The sequence below is a fragment of the Acinonyx jubatus genome, chromosome B3 (genome assembly GCF_027475565.1).
Source record: "Acinonyx jubatus isolate Ajub_Pintada_27869175 chromosome B3, VMU_Ajub_asm_v1.0, whole genome shotgun sequence".
NCBI classification, from domain to species: domain Eukaryota; kingdom Metazoa; phylum Chordata; class Mammalia; order Carnivora; family Felidae; genus Acinonyx; species Acinonyx jubatus.
This window is the reverse complement of record NC_069386.1, coordinates 4,264,434-4,282,949: the sequence shown is the minus strand read 5'-3', so window position 1 is coordinate 4,282,949 and position 18,516 is coordinate 4,264,434. Positions and strand designations below refer to the sequence as shown.

The window sequence follows — 18,516 nt, the reverse complement described above, 5'->3', positions numbered from 1 at the left end:
TAGTGACATGTTCTCAGTTCCCTCCCTGAGTAAACAACAACAAACAATGTTTATTATCTTGTGTTCATTTGGTATCTAACCGTATGAGAGTCATTTCACTTTGTGTGTGTTGAAAACGAACCTTTAACATAAATAACCAAGGACGATATAGAACGAAAAGGAAAAAAGTACCTCCGTACGTTTCTGGAGCACTTTCCAATCTTTAAGGAGCAGAGCGTCCCTGGCGCAGAAGGCGGAAGGCTGTTCAGTCTGTCTAGGCCGAGCGCACTGCCCGACCCAGACCCGCAGCAACGCGGTGCTAGAACGCGCGGCAGAACGCGCCTGACACCTGCGCTGACCCGGCCAACACCTGCGTGACCCCGCCCATCTCCGGAAGCGCAAATCCCAGCCCCTGGAGGCGGGGCCTGACCCCCTGCCTCCACCAAGATGAGCCCAGTCTTCGGCTAAAGATGCTAAGGCCCGGCGGAGCTCATCGGCACGGCTGAAGCATCCGGCAGCTTCCGCGAGCTGCCAGCTCCCAGCCTGAGGCCCGCACCCGCAGTGACCTAGTCCTGCTCGAGGCCCTGGGCCGCAGGGGCCGCACACAAATGAAGGAGCAATGACGCTGCCTCCCGGTGGGGGGTTAGCAAACGTCACAGCAAACTGCCCGGCTACTGGCTTCACCTTTTATTGGTCCTCTCAATCCTCCATGCAGAGCGCCCAACCCTTTCCCCACCATTGACCAAACACGGAAGGGGTGGGTGAGGGAGGGGGCTTCAAGCGCGGTTGCATTTAGAAGCCAATAGGGGCGCCTGGGTGGCTCAGTGGGTTAGGCGACTTCTGCTCAGGTCATGATCTTGCCATGCCGAGCCCCCGCGTCGGGGTCTGTGCTGACAGCTCAGAGCCTGGAGCCTGTTTCAGATTCTGTGTCTCCCTCTCTCTCTGACCCTCCCCCGTTCATGCTGTCTCTCCCTGTCTCAAAAATAAATAAACGCTAAAAATAAAAAAATTTAGAAGGCAATAATATTTGCTAGGGACGCCCGACCCCACACCAGAAAATGGAAACAAGTTGGTTGTGAATAAATGAAAGCTTCCTTCTGGAATTAAAGTATCACTCATCTCCTCACAAGTTTATAAATTGCGAGGAAAAGACAACTTCAGGATGGAGCAGTGACAGGTGCACCTTAACCCAAGGGCTCAACATAGACATCACCACAAACGTGAGGAGCGGAGATCCTGCCTCTTGCTGTGATGCGCCAAGAACACAGTATGAAGACTGGGGCCTTCCTACAGAAAAAACTAAATTAAATCTAATTATGAGGAAACACAAAACCATCCAAACTCAAGGACATTCTACAAAGTCAGACGATACTTTTACTCAAAAATGTCAGTCATGAAAGACACAGAAAGGCTAAAGGGACATGAACACTAGATGCAGTCAGTGATTCTGGGATGGATCCTGGAACAGGGGAAACGAATGAACTATAAAAAACATAATCTGGAAATTGGCAAAAATGGACTATGGATTAACAGTAGTGTATCGATGTCAACTTTCCTGATTTTGAAATGTACACTGGTTATAGAAGTGTCCTTGTTTCTAGGAACTAGACACTGAAATATTTGGGTCAAAAGGGTATGCTTCTTTAGCTCAGTAGATTAAATGTACGTGTATGGGTGCCTGGGTGGCTTAGTCAGTTAGGTGACTGACTTCAGCTCAGGTCATAATCTCACTGAGAGTTCAAGCCCCACATAGGGCTCTGTGCTGACAGCTCAGAGCCTGGAGCTGGTTTCAGATTCTGTCTCCCTCTCTCTGCCCCTCCCCTGCTAGCACTCTGTCTCTCTCTCAAACATAAAAAAAATTAAAAAAAAAAAAAAAAGAAAGAAATGTATGTACACACAAACACACACACATATGCGCACGAGCGTAAGGCAACTGGGGCAAAACGAACAATTGGTAGATCTGGGTAGGTGAAGTTCCTCGTACTATTTTTGCAAGCTTTCCGCAAGGCAAACTGTATCAAAATTGTCACACATTTTTACAGTGCTTGCTGTAGCTATGGCCCCACAGAAGGCATGGGCAGGACCAGTGCAGAGCCAGGCTGGTCTGGTTTCTGCCACCTTGCAGATTGGGACACACCCATGTTCGCAAACATGCCCAACTTGCCGGGGACAAAAAAGTGGTCAAATGTGTGGATCACCAACTGAAGGGCTCCTTTCCCCCACTACTCAACAGGCACCAACCCAGCCTAACGCTCCTCCCGCCCACCCTTTGATCCTAAGCTTAGAGCCACCTATCTGGGCTACAGCCAGCACTTCTGCCTCCCTTTAAACCCATGCACCCCCTGGGGCGCCTGGGTGGTGCAGTCGGTTAAGCGTCCGACTTCAGCCAGGTCACGATCTCGCGGTCCGCGAGTTCGAGCCCCGCGTCAGGCTCTGGGCTGATGGCTCAGAGCCTGGAGCCTGTTTCCCATTCTGTGTCTCCCTCTCTCTCCGCCCCTCCCCCGTTCATGCTCTGTCTCTCTCTGTCCCAAAAATAAATAAACGTTGAAAAAAATAAATAAATAAATAAAAATAAAATAAACCCATGCACCCCAGTGTTACTGACCCTCCTCCGCCTCCACACACACTTGAACCTCATCTGTTCCAGGTACCAGGCAGACCCCACCCATCCAACCTCCTACCCACCAAGCCCAACCTTCAAACATGTGAGGAGTGTTACCCTTTCAAGACAGGTTCATTAGCCCAGACTGTGTGTACCCAGGAGAGGCCAAGGATCGAACCCCGGGGCAGACAGGGTGAGGAGAGGGAAAGCATCTCCCCGACTTCTTCCTGAAGCCAAGGTTAGTGTTCAGGGCCTGCCAGGGCCAGGCAGGGTGGGGCTGGCAAGCAACGTAGCCATGGGGCTCAGCTCTCCAGGATGTCCGCCGTCCGTACGCCCACGGCCCAGAGGCCCCTTGCAGATGCTGCCACTGCAGAGTGCTCTTCAGGATTTCTGCCTTGAGAAAGACTCCTGCCCTTAGCGCTACTGGCACAGAACCCACATAGGACACAGGCAAGGTTACTGTCCAAGGTTTATTGAAGGTATTACAGCACAGCAAAGATTCAAACGGCTCCACGTGGTGTTTTGAAATTCATGCCAACTGTAGGCTGGGTGACCTGCAGGTTGGACAGACTGCCAAAGTCCTGGAAAACAACAAAGTGGGTTCAGTGTGGCCGTACTGCTGAGGTCTGTGATCGAAGTCCCAGTACCACCGCCAGGCCTGGCCTATTGGCGTCCAACCAGCTTGGAGTCAGAAAGCCAACAGGGGCCTTCTCCCCGCCCCAGAACAATGAACTCACAAGGGGGTCTAGTTGAGATCTGGAGGAACATGCACTCCCAACAGCCAGACGTCAGCGTGCTGTCCTGGACACTGTAGGATTTTTAGCAGCATCCCTGGCCTCTGCCCACTCATGTCTGCTAGCATCCCCTAGCTGTAGCAGCCAAGTGTGCCCAGACATTGCCAAATGTCCCGAGGGTCATCTTTTCCTTTGAGGATCACCGCCCTGGGCCACATACAGGGCCACACGCAAGTAGGAAGCTTCACTAATTCAAACAGTTGTTGAGAGTCTGCCACACACCTGGAACTTCATGCCCCGGTTCATCCTCAAAAACCAATCTTATAGAAAAAACTAAAAGGCTACATGCAGGATAGTAGTTATTTCTGGAGAAAATGGTCCACAGCAGACCTTAGCTATGCTCGTCACGTCTGAAACTGGGTGGTAGGTACGCAGTTCCTTCTGCTCACTACCTACCTTTCCAAACGTCTTACACATTTTGCGATCATAAAAAAGAAAAAATGAAGTTGCTCTGAATCACTGTGTGCTGGACTTTGAAGCCCAGATTACCCTCATCAAACCATGGAGAACTAAGAGAAGCCACACAAAGGTATCTTAACTGCCACACACATGTGCCTGGTAAGCATGTGCAGAGGAGACGACACTTCTTACGAGTGGCCAGGATACAGACACAGGAGGAGTGACGTCCCCGAGGGAAAGCACGAAGTATGAAGGGACAGCCAGAGCTGGAACCAAGGGGCAAAGGGAAGGAGCGGCCAGAGATAAGAAGACAAGGCAAGAAGGGAGGAAGGGTGTCCTGGAAGCCATGGGAGAATGGCCACTGCCTTTGGGAGTTACCTTCCGGTGGAGTGCAATCTCCATCTTCACTAACCAGCGAACCCCATGTTGGAGGCGGTGTGTCTAGTGGTCGGAAGCGTAGATGAGATTCCCAACCCTCCACCCACTAGTGTTCAAGCTGCCATTTCCTCAAGTAGGAAACACAAATAGCAGAATGGGTCTCTTGGGGCACGGGGAGGACAAAAGGAAATCATGTATGAAGGACGTTGAGAAGAACACCTGGCTGCTAGTTTTAACAGAGATCACGGAAAGCTACCGATGGTTCTCAAAATCCTATTTTAGAAACTCAGCGCACACTTACCAAAAGTTTCAACATTTCCTTAGTGTCAGGATCCACTTCAATGATCTCCTGATCCAGGGCTGAGACCTAGAAGTAACAAGGCAGGCCCCAAATATCAATGAGTGAGTTCTCTCTCACTTTCCCCACCTTTCCCCCAAGATTCTTAAATGGGGGGGGTGGGAGGGGGAAGAAGGGAGGAGGGCATCCCGCAAGGTGAGCAGTGTGCGTAAGGATCCCAGCACCCAAGGATCAGTTATCCTGGTTTTACCTTCGTTTACCCTCATGAACATCCAACCAGTTTTCAGTAAACCTCAACACCAGGTGCACACCTCCGGGATGTTATGCTAAAGCAAATACTCAAACCAGGACAAATGGCCATCGGCAATCATTCAACACACACCACTAAGGGCTCTCACGTGAAAAACCAGAGCGGACCCAAATGGTCCCAACAGGGCAAAACAAGGCTATGGCACACGGATTGTGGGCACCTAGAGCTGGTTGAGGGATAGATGGATAGAAGACCTCCTTTTTAAGACTCTGTGGAGTTCCCTTGGCAAACCAGGCACCTGCTTATCTTTCACGATGCGCCAGAGGCCCAAAAACGACCCAGGAAGTTTACCTCGGGTACATAATTATCCCTCCTTTCTCTCTCCTCTTCCTGCAGCTTGATGGAGATGCCTCTCACCGGGCCTCTCTGGATCCGCTTCATCAGATGTGTGACATAGCTGCAAAGTGCACAAGCCAGTGAGAACCCTGAGCGCGCACCCAGGCCCCCGCCGGTCCCGGCCGTCTCCGGAGAGACGCACAGCAGCTGCGGTTCCTGCTACGCCGGGAGAAGGGGCAGGACTCACCACCCTGAGATCGAGCGCGGGCTCCGAGCGCGCACACCCAGCTCCGCCGCCTCGCACACACCCTTCTCGGCTCCCGTTCTTTCCGAGCCACCCAATCCTCCACCTCCAGCTTTCTCGGCCGCCGCCCGCCTCCCTTTTCCTTCCTTCCGACTTCCAAAGTCCCTGACCCGGCGTGTAACCAGGCCAGGCCTCGCGGTGCGGAGCAGGATCTCCCGGGGGTTCTGCCTGGCCAGCCCCGTCCGGGAGGGCAGGCCCGCAGGAGAACCCGCCGCGTCGGTGACGCTCGTCCCGACGCCAGCAGCAGGGCACCCGGCCCGCTCCCGAGTCGGAGCTCGGCGGACCCTGAGCTGCGACTCCCCGTCCTCCACCAGGCCCGTCAACTCACCCTGCAATCTTGTTACGGAGCTTCTTGCTGGGAATAATGGCGATCTCCTCGCACACGCGCTTGTTGGTGTGGAAATCGTTGCCCAGGCGCGTGTAGTACTTCTCAATGATGACCCGGGCCGCCTTCTTCACGGTCTTGGTGCGGACGCGGCCCTGCGGGTTGGACAACACTGGGTCATTCGCGAGCCAGAGCAGCCCTCCGGGGAAAAGTGCGGCGTCCCGCTCCGACGGGTGCAGGGTTTGGGGGCTAGGGCTGAATCCCAGGGGAGAGGAGGGCCGGCCGGTCGGGAAGCGCTGGAGCGCGGGGCTCAGCGCGGAGGCCAGGGACCCGCGGAGGCCAGGACCTGGCGGGGTCCGGCGCCCGGCCTCGAGGGCTGGGGGCCGCGGAAAGCCGCGGATGGAGGACGATTGAGGGGGACGGGGCGTGGAGCCGAGAGACCTACCATGTTGGCGGGTACAGTAAAAGAGGAAACAGGAAGCAACAGAGAGGCCTATAAAGCGCCGGCCAGAAAGGCGCTTCCGCCTAACCTAGGCCGCGCAGAGTCCTCCTCAGGAGCTCCACAGCGACTCCCAGCGGGGCGGGGCGGAAGTGCAGGCGGCCCATCCTCAGCCGGTGGGCGGGACGAGCGCTTGGCCCGCCCTCTGCGGGCGCGACTTCCGCTCCCTGCCCCGCCCCGCCCCGGTTTGTTCTGGGCTCCCTGCTTCTTGCTCGTCGGTTTTGGGACTGGATCGCCTTACTTGGCCTAGACTAGAAGGGGTGCGTGTCTTCTGCACACGCCAGCGAGACGGAGGGAGGCTTTAGCGTCCTGGGAACGGCGATTCGGGAGTGCGGAAAGGTAAGGAAGCAGGGACGGTTCCCCTCCCCTCCCAGGACCCTCAGCCGTCCCTAGGTCCGAGACGTGTGGGTTTAGCCTGGGGGCGGGGGCTGCACCTGGGAGAGGCCGAGCTCGTTTCTTCCAGGTCATTGTCCAAGTGTCACCTTATCATGGGCTTTCCTTCCAACCTAAAGTAGCACCAAAGCCTCTTAAAGCTACTGTAAGATTTAAGTCACCATGACAAGCGCTGTTTCCTCAGCATAGGGCCATTTTGCTTAGCTAATTCCCAACGCCCCGCAAGCTCTCAAACATGCAGAGGACCCAGCCCACCGGCGGTGCTCCCAGCCACCGAGGTACGTCCTCCAACCATCTGTCTTCAGGCTGTTCCTGCCGCACCCATTCCCAAACCAGGCCCTTCTGTAACCACCAGAGCAGACATCCCCCGGCTTTCCCTGCCCCCTCCTCTGGCTCTGCTCCCCCCCAACTCTTGAGGCCAGCCCCAGGCCCCCACCTAAGGAAAGGCTGGGCTGGCCAGGTGGTAGGAGGTAAAGGGCCTCAGGCTGGGCCCCCGCCTTCAACTCCCTTCCTGGTTACCTTGGCCAGTCCAGACTCTGGATGGATGGGTACGGAAGGCTATACAGGGCAGGAAGCCCTCTACCTGCACGTGGCACCTTTCTTATCCCGAGAAGAGGGGCACAGAGGGGAGAAGAGATGCCTCTATGCCATATGGAATAGGACATCAAAAGGGTGGGCGTGTCTGGTCCTCTGAGGGAGTTGCAGGAGCTTTACCAGCAAGGGCAAACTTCATGGGAGGCTGCTGCCAGCCAGGCCTCGCATTCTTGGCCCAGGGACTCCCGCCACCCACCCCAACAGTGAATTCCTGCACATCTCGCAGAAGGGTTGCTTCAGCGTGCTGGGTTATCTTCCGAAGGATCGGCCCGGCAGCAGGGCCCAGGCACAACCTACCTGGGAAAATCATCAGCAGACTGTCTCACAAATCCTGGGAGTCTGTGATAAAGAGTCCAAATTAACAGGGCTCTTGAAGAGTAGCAAAAAGCAAGCTTCTCCCTCTCAGAAAGGGGTTGGGTCAGCACAGGTGAGTCCAAGAGGATGGGAAGCCTCCCAAGAAGAAATCTAGCCCGAGGCTTACAGGGGCAGCTGAGAACAGGGGGCCCGAGCTGTGCCTCCGACTCCTCCAAGCTGGCTCTGAGGCTGTGAGAAGAGGAGCTCCAAGAAGCTATGTGTGAGGGCTTTTTATGCTTGGACCAAAGCTATCCGCCTGCTGGAGAGGCATCTCCAAGGTGCCTTTGACCGTGAACCGACCAAGGAGTACGGACAGGGGCAGGTCTCCCACACGGCCCCGCCCTCAACCCGGCTGGAATACCACCACAGTAAATCCAAGGAAACAGGGATTTTTACTCTCCAGTCATATAGCCCCTCGGCCCCACTGCTCCCACACCTGAGACAGAGACAGAAGCAGAACTCTGCTGCAACGTGTTTATTATGTGCCAAAAAAACTACACCACAGCTTACTCCACACGTCTGTAGGAGAGTGCAGTCTTGCCTGCATATACTACAATGAGGTAGAGACTTCACACACAGCTTCACAAAACCCACAGAGTAGCTGGGATATGCAACAATGCGACGTCAGCTCAGCAGGAGGGGGGGGGGGGTATGACACTGGTTCTTTGGCACACAGCTTCCCAAAGAGGGGCAAGTAGGTTTTGTTTTAAAAAAAAAAAAAAAAAAAAAAAAGTCAAGTTTTCAACTCCAGTAGCATTTCAGTGACTGCAACTGTTCCTTCATACATTTCTCAACTGAAAGAAATAAGGAAAGTGTACTTGTCCCCTCTGAGAGAAAGGGCTCCTGTGAGCCTTCATCTGCCCCCACCAAAAAGCAGCCCTTTTTTAGCTCAGTTACAAAAGAAAAAAGTCCTGTGACTTTGTGATTAAAAACTTCTATCAACCCTCCCCCCCACAGAAGTGCAACTTAAGAAGGTGCGATAAACCATTTAAAACTATATACAGCAGCCGCTCAAATACCGTTTATCCGGTCCAGTTTCAAATCCAAAAAAATTTTTTTATTCTTGGTTGCAAATGCCTTGATTTGCAACTGTGAGAAACAGTGACCAGCAGTCCCCCAGACACAGATTTGCTATCATGTTAAAAGCTGCCAGGAAAGAAAAAAAAATCTCTTGTTCCAAACGACTTAAAAACTGTTTTAAGGAGTGTAAAAAGGAACCGGTAAAAACCCTCGAGCGTAAAATATGAAATATGATTTTGGTTTAAATGAAGAGCAAAGTCTCCTTGTTGTTTACAGTAAAAAACACCAGCTGAACACTCAGTTTATGCCGTTCAGGTGGGGGTTAAATAAATGGAAAGGCACTGTATGGCAACTGCAAGAACAAACCCAACGAGACCTGCACACCATCACCATCAGTATTGCAAGGAATGTAAAAAAGCGCTTTTAATAAATAAACCTAGATGTAGGCATCGTGTCAATACCTTCCCGACACGTAGTTCTTTTTTTTTCCTTTTGCTTTTCTTTTTTTTTTTTTTTTTTTTTTTTTTGCTTTTCATCGGCAAAATGAGGAACTAAAATCTGGGAAAACTACAGAGTCGCTTGGAGGGTGGGCCGGAGGGTCCTTGCCCTGGCGCACCCCCTGAAAACAAAACCCGACAAAACTCATTGTGCATTAATTAGTGCAGAAACAAAGACAGATTCAGCAAGTGCAAAGGTGACTACGGTTTTCCCTTGTCCTTGGGAAGCCAGCTCCCTGGTCGCCAGGGGCAGGATGGTGCAGGCCGCTGCCTGACCCGCCGGCCTTGGGCGCCACAGGCCACCGGGCACGGCCGGCTCCTCTAGCTGGCATCTCGGTTCTTCTGGTTCCGCATCAGGGGGCTGTGGTGGCGGAGGCCCTCCATGCTGTGCCGCCAATGCCAGCAGCTCCGGCAGAAGTACTTGAAGCACACCTGGTTGGGGGACAGGAAGAGAAGCCACGGCTGTGTTGGCACCAGCGGGAGCTGCTGCCCGTGCCGCCTGTCTGCCCTGGAGATGGAGGAGGGGATTCCTGGTGGTCTCCGTGGAGTTAGAAGACACGGTCTTGGGGAACCTTCTCACCTCTAACACACAGGCTGGACCAACCGTAGCAAATCCACTAAGTGCCTGACTCGATCAGACACGCCAGCTCCTACTGTGCACAGAGACCCTGCTGGCTCCCCTCACCCCTCCTACCGCCAGGGCTGCTCGTCAGGCCCCCTGCCCCTCCACCTCCTACAGAGCAGCTGTAGCCTACGTGGTTCCGTGTCCTAATGTGCTAGGCAACATGCTTCTCTTCACACTGAGGGCAGGTGACTGGGTATGTCCCTCAGTCTCGGCCCCCCTCTTGCTAGCTGTGACACCTCACCAACTTTTCAACAATTACCTGAAAATGGGGATCATCTGTTAACGATACGGACACATACAAGTCTGCTAGAAGAGGCTGATGTCAGCAATACTTGCTCACTTGTTCTAGGTTTTACCCAACAACCCAAATTTACCTCACACCCTCACTCTGGAGCCTCCAGCTTAACTCTTATCCCCTGGTTAAGAGCCTGAGCAATAAGCACCACTGGAAAAAAAAAAAAAAAAAAAGCCCAAGCATGACTGACTGTGGGTATCTCAACAGGCCCGACTTACCCTAACTCTTGTCAAAGTATGGTACCAGCTAGCAACACTGGACCACTTGCAAACTCGTCAGGAATAATGAATTTCAGGTTCCACTCCAAGCCCACTGAATCAGAATCTGCATTTAAACAAAATCCTTGGGGGCCCCTGGGTGGTTCAGTCAGTTGAACGTCCGACTCTTGGGTTTCAGCTCAAGTCATGATTCCAGGGTCATGGGATCAAACCCCACATCAGGCTCCACCCTGAGCATGGAGCCTGCTTAAGATTCTCTCTCTCAGGGGCGCCTGGGTGGCGCAGTCAGTTAAGCGTCCGACTTCAGCCAGGTCACGATCTTGCGGTCCGTGAGTTCGAGCCCCACGTCAGGCTCTGGGCTGATGGCTCAGAGTCTGGAGCCTGTTTCCGATTCTGTGTCTCCCTCTCTCTCTGCCCCTCCCCCGTTCATGCTCTGTCTCTCTCTGTCCCAAAAATAAATAAACGTTGAAAAAAAAATTAAAAAAAAAAAAGATTCTCTCTCTCTTTTGGGGCACCTGCGTGGCTCAGTCAGTTAAGCTCCTCACTCTTGATTTTGGCTTAGGTCATGATCTCACACAGTTTGTGAGAATGAGCCCCGCGATGGGCTCTGTGTTGACCGTGAGGAGCCTGCTTGGGATTCTCTCTCCCCACCCCAGTGCCCCTTCCCCTCTTGCACTCCCTCTCTTCTCTCAAAAAATAAAAATAAACAAGATCCTCAAGTGATGTGTGTTCATTAACACCTGAGAAACACTACCCCAACACATCCACATCCCTGCTCCCACCCAGGAACATTCAACAGAAAGCTGCCCATTTCTCACAACTGTGAATATAAACCAGGGACAAACACAAGAGTGCAGAGATTCACAAGTACAGAAGGGGTTCCTGAATAGGGAAAAATCAGTCGAGAAGGCCTGTGTTAGAACTATGGTACCTGGTCACAGGTGCTGCTGACCACACCCACCCAGCTTCCTTTCATCCACCAACACTCCCTGCTGGCCTCGGGGTGACACTGCACACAACACCCCAGGCACAGGGAAGGCCAGCATATCAAGACTGGACTCAAAAGCTTTCCCAAGAGTTTTCCATCAAGCTATCAGTGTATCCCTGCTCTCACCATCAGAGAACATTACCGCTGCCTCTTCTGTGCTCTTAGACAACCGCAAGGTACCTGAGAGCACCAACCTTCTAGTGACAAATGTTACAGGACAATTTTTAATTGAGGGTAGGGACTTCCTAGACATCTGGAGTGCCCCAGGGGACTCACCTGATCTCGACAGAAGAAAGGACCAGGCTGAGAACTGCAGATATGACACAGAGAATCTTCTAGGTAGGGGTCAATCTGAACCTGCACAAAGCAAACCAGGAGAACGAAGTGGTTCTTCTCACCAGGAGGCCAACGGGCCAGAGGAGAAGGGACATTACCGGGCAACAGTAGTGCAGGATGTTTACTGTTTTAAAGGTGAGAACTGCAGGGAGAGAGTGTACAAACACAGCCGCCAGAGGACAGATTCACACGTCCCCCAGAGCTGGCTGGCAGGCTCCACAACATGAGTCTCTGAAACTATACGCCAGCAGTTGATCACCCAGCAACAGGTAAGCATTCAGAGAACACAGGTCAGGTTGGAGAATGGGAAGCCGGCTGCCCAGAGATGCCAGTCAAATACCCAGTGAGGGAAGACACCCCACATACTGAAAAGGCTCAACAATCCCAGCTTCTCTCCCTCCTGAGCCTGCCATCGCCAAGCCACTCCCAACCCCAGCCTTCACCTGAGTGCCCAGGAGCTTGACCCACTGCCTGGGCACCCGCAGCACACAAACAGCTTTGGTCTCAGGCCTGCCCTGGGTAGTAAAGGCTCAGAGTAAAGGTACAGACCAGCACACTCACCTTCTTGGTGAACTTGGTGGTTTTGATCTCCACAAAAGCAGCGCTGACTGCTTTCAGGTAACTGCGTTGGTTATTGAAAGTCACACGACCAGATCCTAGAAACAAGAGAACAAACCTCCCTTCTACCCAAATTCTCCTAAATGCTGCTTGTCAACACTGAAGATACCCTGTTTCTAGACCAGGGCCATGAGACAGAAATAGAATAGGAGATACATAATTTTAAGTCTCCAAAAGCCACATTTACGTGAAAAGTGGTGGAATTTTTATAATTTATTTAACCCAATATATCCAAAATATTATCATTTCAACATGTGGCACTAGCTGTATTTTAAACACACAGCAACCACACTTACCGGACAGTGTAGTTATAGACCACGGTGGCACAAACCACTCAGGAATGGGGAAGGATTCACGGACTGATTTGGGGAGGAAAGAGGGGCGCCCGGTGACTCAGTACGTCGAGTATCTGACTCTTGATTCTGGCTCAGGTCAGGATCCTAGGTTTGTGGAATGGAGCCCTACATCCAGCTCCATGCTGAGCGTGGACCCTGCGTAAGATGCTCTCTTTCCCTCTCTCCCCCTCTGCCCCTCCCCAGTCACACATCTCTCTCTCTCAAAAACAACAACAAAAAGAACAAAACTCACAAGAAAACAAACAAAAAGAAGCGGGAAGGAAGAGACCCCTCTGGCACAGGCAGATACACAACGAACACCTGTGTACAGGTGATGCAGCAGGCACCCCTCCGGGCCAGGAGGCAGCCTCATCCTGACTAATGCTGCCCCTGCCCCCGCAGCCTCTGACTCCCTGTCCTCAGTCTGCAGCACAGCACTGATGAGTACACGGTGCTCCTTCCTGATCAGATTCAGTGTGGGTGGGCAGACTAAGCATCTGGGGAAGTGGGTTAGCCAGGTCTTGATCAAAAAGTTCAGGCTCTGCTCCCCCTCCGAACTCCACCACCAAGGTCACTCTGCTAGGACTGGGGAATGAATCTCCTTTCCCAGGGGGGCTGACCCAAAACCCAGCATTTAGGCCCGCAGACTCCCCTAAGCTAGGACGCCACAGGCCATGACTACACGCTGTTGCTCGAGTCAATCGGTGTCGTCCCTCAGCCTGACCCTGGTCTCTGACCCTAGAGACAAGGCCACTTTTCAAGAACTCTTAACAACAACAAAAACAGGCAAGTTCAGGGAAGTCCTGGCCTTTTAATGAAAGATTACCTGTTGTCTGTCCCAGACTGGTTTAGTTTCCAAGCAAAGCTCCTATGTCATTTTCCCTTCCTATCACTTCCTATGTTCCCCTACCGCTTTCTCCCCGTTCAAGGGAAGTGGTAGGGAGAGAGGCAGGCACAGACGGTCAGTACTGGTGGCTTCTCTAGAAAAAGATGCCATGCTGCTCACCTATGCTCATCTGTAGACCTGGGTCAGGCCTCCCCCTCCATTCCCACGGGAAGTATTACAGTCTTGGTCTAGCACAGTCCCAGGGGCCACCAAGCTTTCCCACACAGAAGTGGGACACTTACCAATGGGATACTTGTGCTTATCTGTGTCAATCCCAGCATACACCACTCCACCAAATAGGTCGTTCAAGATGGCTGCCAGGGCCTCGGCGTTGAGCATCCCGTGCAGGGCACCAACAAACACCGTCCTGCTGGGGTCAAGTCTCTGAGATGGGCTCCGGACAAAGTTGCTGTCAGCCAAGACCCAGGGGATCACCTGCACCTGGAAACCACCCAAAGGTGGATCAGCCCTGGCCAGGAGCCAGAGAGAGACAGGTTCTTGTACCGTGAGGCGCATGCTCGGGAGATGCTCAAACGGACTGCCAAGACCCATCTAGTGGAGGAGGTGTACTGCCCAGTCCCAGGCACACAGGCACTTGGCAGCCACCTCACCAGACCCAACCAAAGATGCATTTTACTGAGTCTTTGTGTCCAAAATGGGGAAAAGAAGCGCAAGAGCAGTCACTCACCCTGGAGAACAAGCACAATGGTACCCAACAGTCACACCCAGGAACCTAGCACTCTGTCACAACCTTCAACCGTGTGGTTCCATCAGAGGACCACAGTCACTGATGAACAGAGATCATGAAGGACTCAGAAACTGAAGGACAGAGCTGGAAGGACAGGGAGTGGGGATACTCGAGGTACCACTGTGAGACAGCTCCTGGCCCAATGTGCGCATCAGCAGGCATGCCAGGAGCAGTGAAGTGACCAGAGAGATGCAGGTGGCAGTCTAACAGAGCAGCGACACACCAGGGCAAGAGCTGACTGGGTCCTTTACCTCTGAGTCCCCTGAGCCTAGAACAAACTCTGGCATAGCAGGTAGAGAACTCCACAAGGAAGGGAGCGGACAGACGAATGCTGTTTTTGGAAAGGTAGATCTGTGAAAATCCAACAAGTCTCAAAGCAGAAAGAGAACGGAGGCAGAAACCAGTAGCTGGGAGGACAGGTGAGAAAGACGTGGAGGAGGCTGGTGGCACTGGGCACACAACAGGCCAAGACCAAGAAGATTCTTCAACAGAGGGGTCAGACCGCCTGGGCATGGTGGGAAAGCCAAGAATCCGCGCTGATGGGGTCCAGGCCTAAAAGACCTTAATGAGCATCTGACTGGGGGGAGCTCACTTCACTGGAAGATGAAAAGCCAATTTTGCTTCTTCCACCCCCATGGACAAGTATCACAGTCTTGGTCTATATCCCAAGGGCCAGCAAGCTTTCCAAGCTTTTCCTTACACTGAACACAAGAGTCTAGGATTATAGGGCATCGTCAAGAAAGGCCCCATGGGAAGGTGGGGCTCATGGAGGACATGAGTCTGGGTCTAAAAGTGAGAAGAGAGCCACAGGAGTGAGTCGTTTAAGTGACAGGGAGAGATGAGAAGAGGAGGGAGTTCAATGCCGACCGCACTGGGGGCAGGGAGGGGACACAAGGAAGTCAAGTGTCTGAGAGGAAAGGAGAACCAGGACAGCCTACAGCCAGCACATCAAAGACAGACATGTAATCACTGCAAGGGGATGCGGCAGAACAGGAGACAAGGAAGTTGTCAGCAGGGGCACAGAGGCGGCTCAGGGGGTCTGTGGTATGGCCATGGCAGCCTCTCCCTGTGAAAGCAGGGGACAGGGACGAAGGAGCGTGTTAACCAAGCCCTGGAGTGTAACAAGGTGGGAGAGCAACACGGGCCCCACACAGCGACAAGACAGCAGTGCCGCACTGAGGAAAGCAGTGTGGTGGGTCTCTGTGCAGCAGGAAGACAAACTTACCCTGTCACTAAGAATGTGAACTAATACCAGGAAACATCTATAAAACAAAGAGTCAGCTTTGTTACTTCCATTATTTATTTTAAATCCGATGTGACCATGTCAGTAGCTCCCCCTCCGCCCTTTACCCTACAGATTTTACTTTCTGGAGCAGTTTTAGGGTTCACAGCAAAACTGAGCTGACAGTACAGAGTCCCCATATCCTTGCCGCCTCACCGCATGCACAGCCTCCCCTGATATTAGCATCCCCCACCAGAGAGGTACCTTTGCTACAAGCAGTAAACCTTTATCAATACATCACTAGCTCCCAAGTCCATGGTTTACATTAGAGTTCAGTCTTGGTGTCTGTTGTACATTCTAGGAGTTTCCACAAATGTGTGATGACATGATTGCACCATTACAACAGAGTAGTTTCACTGCCCTAAAAACCCCCTGTGCTCCACCTATGCATCCCTCCTTTCCCCCTGACCCCTGGCAACTGCTGATCTTTTTATTAAAATAGGCATTTCACGTTTCCCTTGTATAGACAAGGAAATGAAGTTTCAGATATATTAAATATCTAGTCCAGTGTCACGAAAGTGATGTTCTCTGGAACCACATTAAAAAAAAACAACAACACTGATTCCTCAATGCCAAACTTCCTCTGACAAGTGGTTTTCAAGCATCCACTGCTAGAACCATTGGGGAGCGTGGTCCAAAGTGGAGAATCTGTAGTTCCTCCCAAACTGATTCAGTAAGTCTGAGACAGGGCTCAGGAACGTGCAGTGAGGGCTGCAGGTAGAGTACCTATGCTAGAGACCCATGATGCTCAGGGCACAGGCAGACACGGCCAGGAGCAGGAGAGGCAAAAGGAGAGAGAAGTGAATGGAGGAACGTACACAGCTAATGAAGCCCCGAATGGGAGTGCAGAGGTGATCCACAGATGGTGTGGGCCAAAGAGGAATTTACCCACCAGAGACAGGAAGGTTGCAAGGCACAGCCTGAGGGCAGGTCTAGGGAGAAACAGCTGTAGATTATCAGTTAAACCCAAGTGGAGAAAGCTGTTGTTTTCATTTCTAAGACTAGAGGTTTGGGACAGAAGTGTTGGCTGGAGTAAGGGCTGGGACACAGCCTGATCACCACAGGCAGGAGCACACATACACCATTGAGGACCAAAGATTTTTGTTTTTCTAACACAATAGAGTATCTTGCTGTATTTACTGTAAAACAGGAGGAGCAGCCTTTTGGCCACAACAAGAATCCTCATCCAGCAGCGTGCATATTCACCCACCTGTGGGAGACCCACTGCCTCATGCACCAACTACCCTGACCCAGAGAGGACCCCGGGCTAACACACCTCCTTGCAGCGCATCCTTCGGCTGGACATCTTGAAGTAATATTCACTTAGGCCATCTGGGCTCAGCGGGTCATGAGAGCAAGCCTGAAGCAAGGCCCGGACAGACTTCTCTAGTTCGAAGACCAGATACACATACCCTATTTCCAATAAAAAGAGAAACTGCATTAACATCCCTCAGGTGGTTACTCCTCAGTCTTGGTTTTGCAGTAAGGAGTTTTGTCCAGGAGAAAGAGTCTCACGTGTAAAACACATTTCTGTCCCACTCCTGCAGAGTCTCTGAATGGAAGCACTTTGCTGTGTCAGATGGCCAGGCCATGGAAGGGAGAAGCACATCGTCTCCCACCCGAGTGAAGGAAGGGACCAGCAAGGTGGGACACAGGATCCCATCATAACCACGCAGCCATCCGTCCCAGGGCACACAGCATGTTCTGGTCAGCAGAGCCAGGCTGTCCTGGGGGCAGGATGGAGGGCAGGTCTGTGGCCAGCCTGCTGGGCCATGGAGATATTGCTTTAAAAGCCTAGTTAGACCAGTGGTTCAGTTCATCGGAACATTTTCAGTGAAGATGGGGCAGAGTGAAAATAGCACCTGCTCCTTTCTACAGGGAAGGGATCTCATTTCAGACCAGTGAGGAGTCAGATGCTTGGTCCTCATTCCTGCCAACTCCAAAGGGATCTCAGAATTAGGTCAGGCAACAATGTAACTGGGCAAGAAAGGCAGGCAAAGGAAAGCTTTTCAGACGCCTCATTTTGAGAGGAAAGTAGCTGCCGGGGTTCAGGTTTGGAGGGAAGTGCACGAGGAAGTTTCCCAGACAGCTCCAACTGCAGTGTCAATGTGGACTGATGGAACATTAGCTCAGAGGAAGCAGAAGGATGTGCCAGGTTGAAGAGAAGTGTTGTCAGCCCAAAGTTCTGTGCTCGGGAGTGCCCAAACCATGTTACCAGCATGCGGCTGGGACATACCAGCATCCCTCAGTGCAATTACATACTAAGGAGGGGAAAAAAAAATCTCCTACCATGTCTGTATTACCTTTAGGCATATTACCTTTGGGAGGACACCGGGGGTGCTTGCCATCCTTACCAGGCCACTCCACACTCAAAGAGCCAAACACACGGAAGGTGTTAATCAATCCAGCTGCAAAGAGATGGAAAAGAATGGCAGAAACTGAGGCACCACTCTCCCCAGGAAGGCCCAAGCACAGGATCACCGGCATTCTTCCCCCAGACTTCCCTCCCTTGACAAACAATTCGGAAGTGATCTTGGGTCCCAGGTGATGGGTGTAAGCACCAGACAGAAGCAATATGGGAGCCACAGGTTTAGGTCCAAGTTTAATGCTCTAGAGAGACATGCCCCACCCTCAAGTAGGAGGTCTCAGAGGCAGCTCACCTTCCGTAATATCCCAAGGAACACCTCCTAGGAACACTTTGCAGGAGTAGATGGGGTTCTTATAGTTCCGGGGAGGAAGCTGGCCGCTCCAGGTACAGGTTGCTTCATTCACAGCTTTGGTTGACAACAGAGACGACAAAGAGAGAAAGAAACCGGCCAGAGTCAACAAAGTCATTGCTCCTTTCTGGGACGAACTCATCTGGGGAGAGCTACACAGGCCACAGTCCTAGCCTGGCTGCTGGGAGAACATCCACCAGTATTCGGAAAGGCAAGGAACCTTATGCCTCATCAAACCAGTTGGCCCAGTAGGACAACTTTAAACCACTACTTCTGTCTCCACTAGAACAGAGAGGAAAGGCAAAGCAGCTATGTAGGGTAAAAATTATCACAACCCAAGCTATTTTCAAACATATAACTGATAAGCTAACCACAAAGCAGTTTTACCTAGTCATGGCTTACAACACTAATTGATTTAAATTTCTAATTACTTTAAAATAAACAGA

General features: G+C 52.2%; 2 protein-coding genes across 14 annotated transcripts in view; both read right to left on the bottom strand.

The window, feature by feature from the left end:
- Nucleotides 1-3,037: 3,037 nt before the first annotated feature.
- Nucleotides 3,038-6,267, bottom strand: RPS17 (ribosomal protein S17). The gene is made up of 5 exons (XM_027068178.2): nucleotides 6,111-6,267; nucleotides 5,669-5,820; nucleotides 5,052-5,157; nucleotides 4,454-4,519; nucleotides 3,038-3,162 (listed from the first exon to the last, which is right to left on the bottom strand). Exons 1-5 carry the CDS (start codon nucleotides 6,111-6,113, stop codon nucleotides 3,082-3,084), a joined length of 408 nt encoding a protein of 135 aa, XP_026923979.1. The 5' UTR covers nucleotides 6,114-6,267; the 3' UTR covers nucleotides 3,038-3,081.
- Nucleotides 6,268-7,965: 1,698 nt separating this feature from the next.
- Nucleotides 7,966-18,516, bottom strand: part of CPEB1 (cytoplasmic polyadenylation element binding protein 1) — an 89,293-nt gene continuing 78,742 nt past the window's right edge. For 10 of the 13 annotated variants that reach the window (XM_027068169.2, XM_053223491.1, XM_053223495.1 and 7 more), the window contains 7 exons: nucleotides 18,014-18,127; nucleotides 17,657-17,761; nucleotides 16,630-16,766; nucleotides 13,566-13,764; nucleotides 12,046-12,140; nucleotides 11,425-11,505; nucleotides 7,966-9,454 (listed from right to left, as the gene is read on the bottom strand). In XM_027068169.2, the coding sequence (XP_026923970.1) occupies nucleotides 9,344-9,454; nucleotides 11,425-11,505; nucleotides 12,046-12,140; nucleotides 13,566-13,764; nucleotides 16,630-16,766; nucleotides 17,657-17,761; nucleotides 18,014-18,127 (842 nt within the window). In that variant the 3' untranslated portion in view covers nucleotides 7,966-9,343. Of the gene's footprint in view, nucleotides 9,455-11,424; nucleotides 11,506-12,045; nucleotides 12,141-13,565; nucleotides 13,765-15,296; nucleotides 15,334-16,629; nucleotides 16,767-17,656; nucleotides 17,762-18,013; nucleotides 18,128-18,516 lie in introns of those variants that run through there. The other 3 variants (XM_053223493.1, XM_053223494.1, XM_053223498.1) reach the window with 2 other exon arrangements.

Coding starts and splice junctions, on each gene's coding strand:
- RPS17 (XM_027068178.2), bottom strand. Junction 5,158..5,668: donor CTCCGTAACAAGATTGCAGG/GTGAGTTGACGG, acceptor TGCACTTTGCAG/CTATGTCACACATCTGATGA. Junction 4,520..5,051: donor GGGATAATTATGTACCCGAG/GTAAACTTCCTG, acceptor TGTTACTTCTAG/GTCTCAGCCCTGGATCAGGA.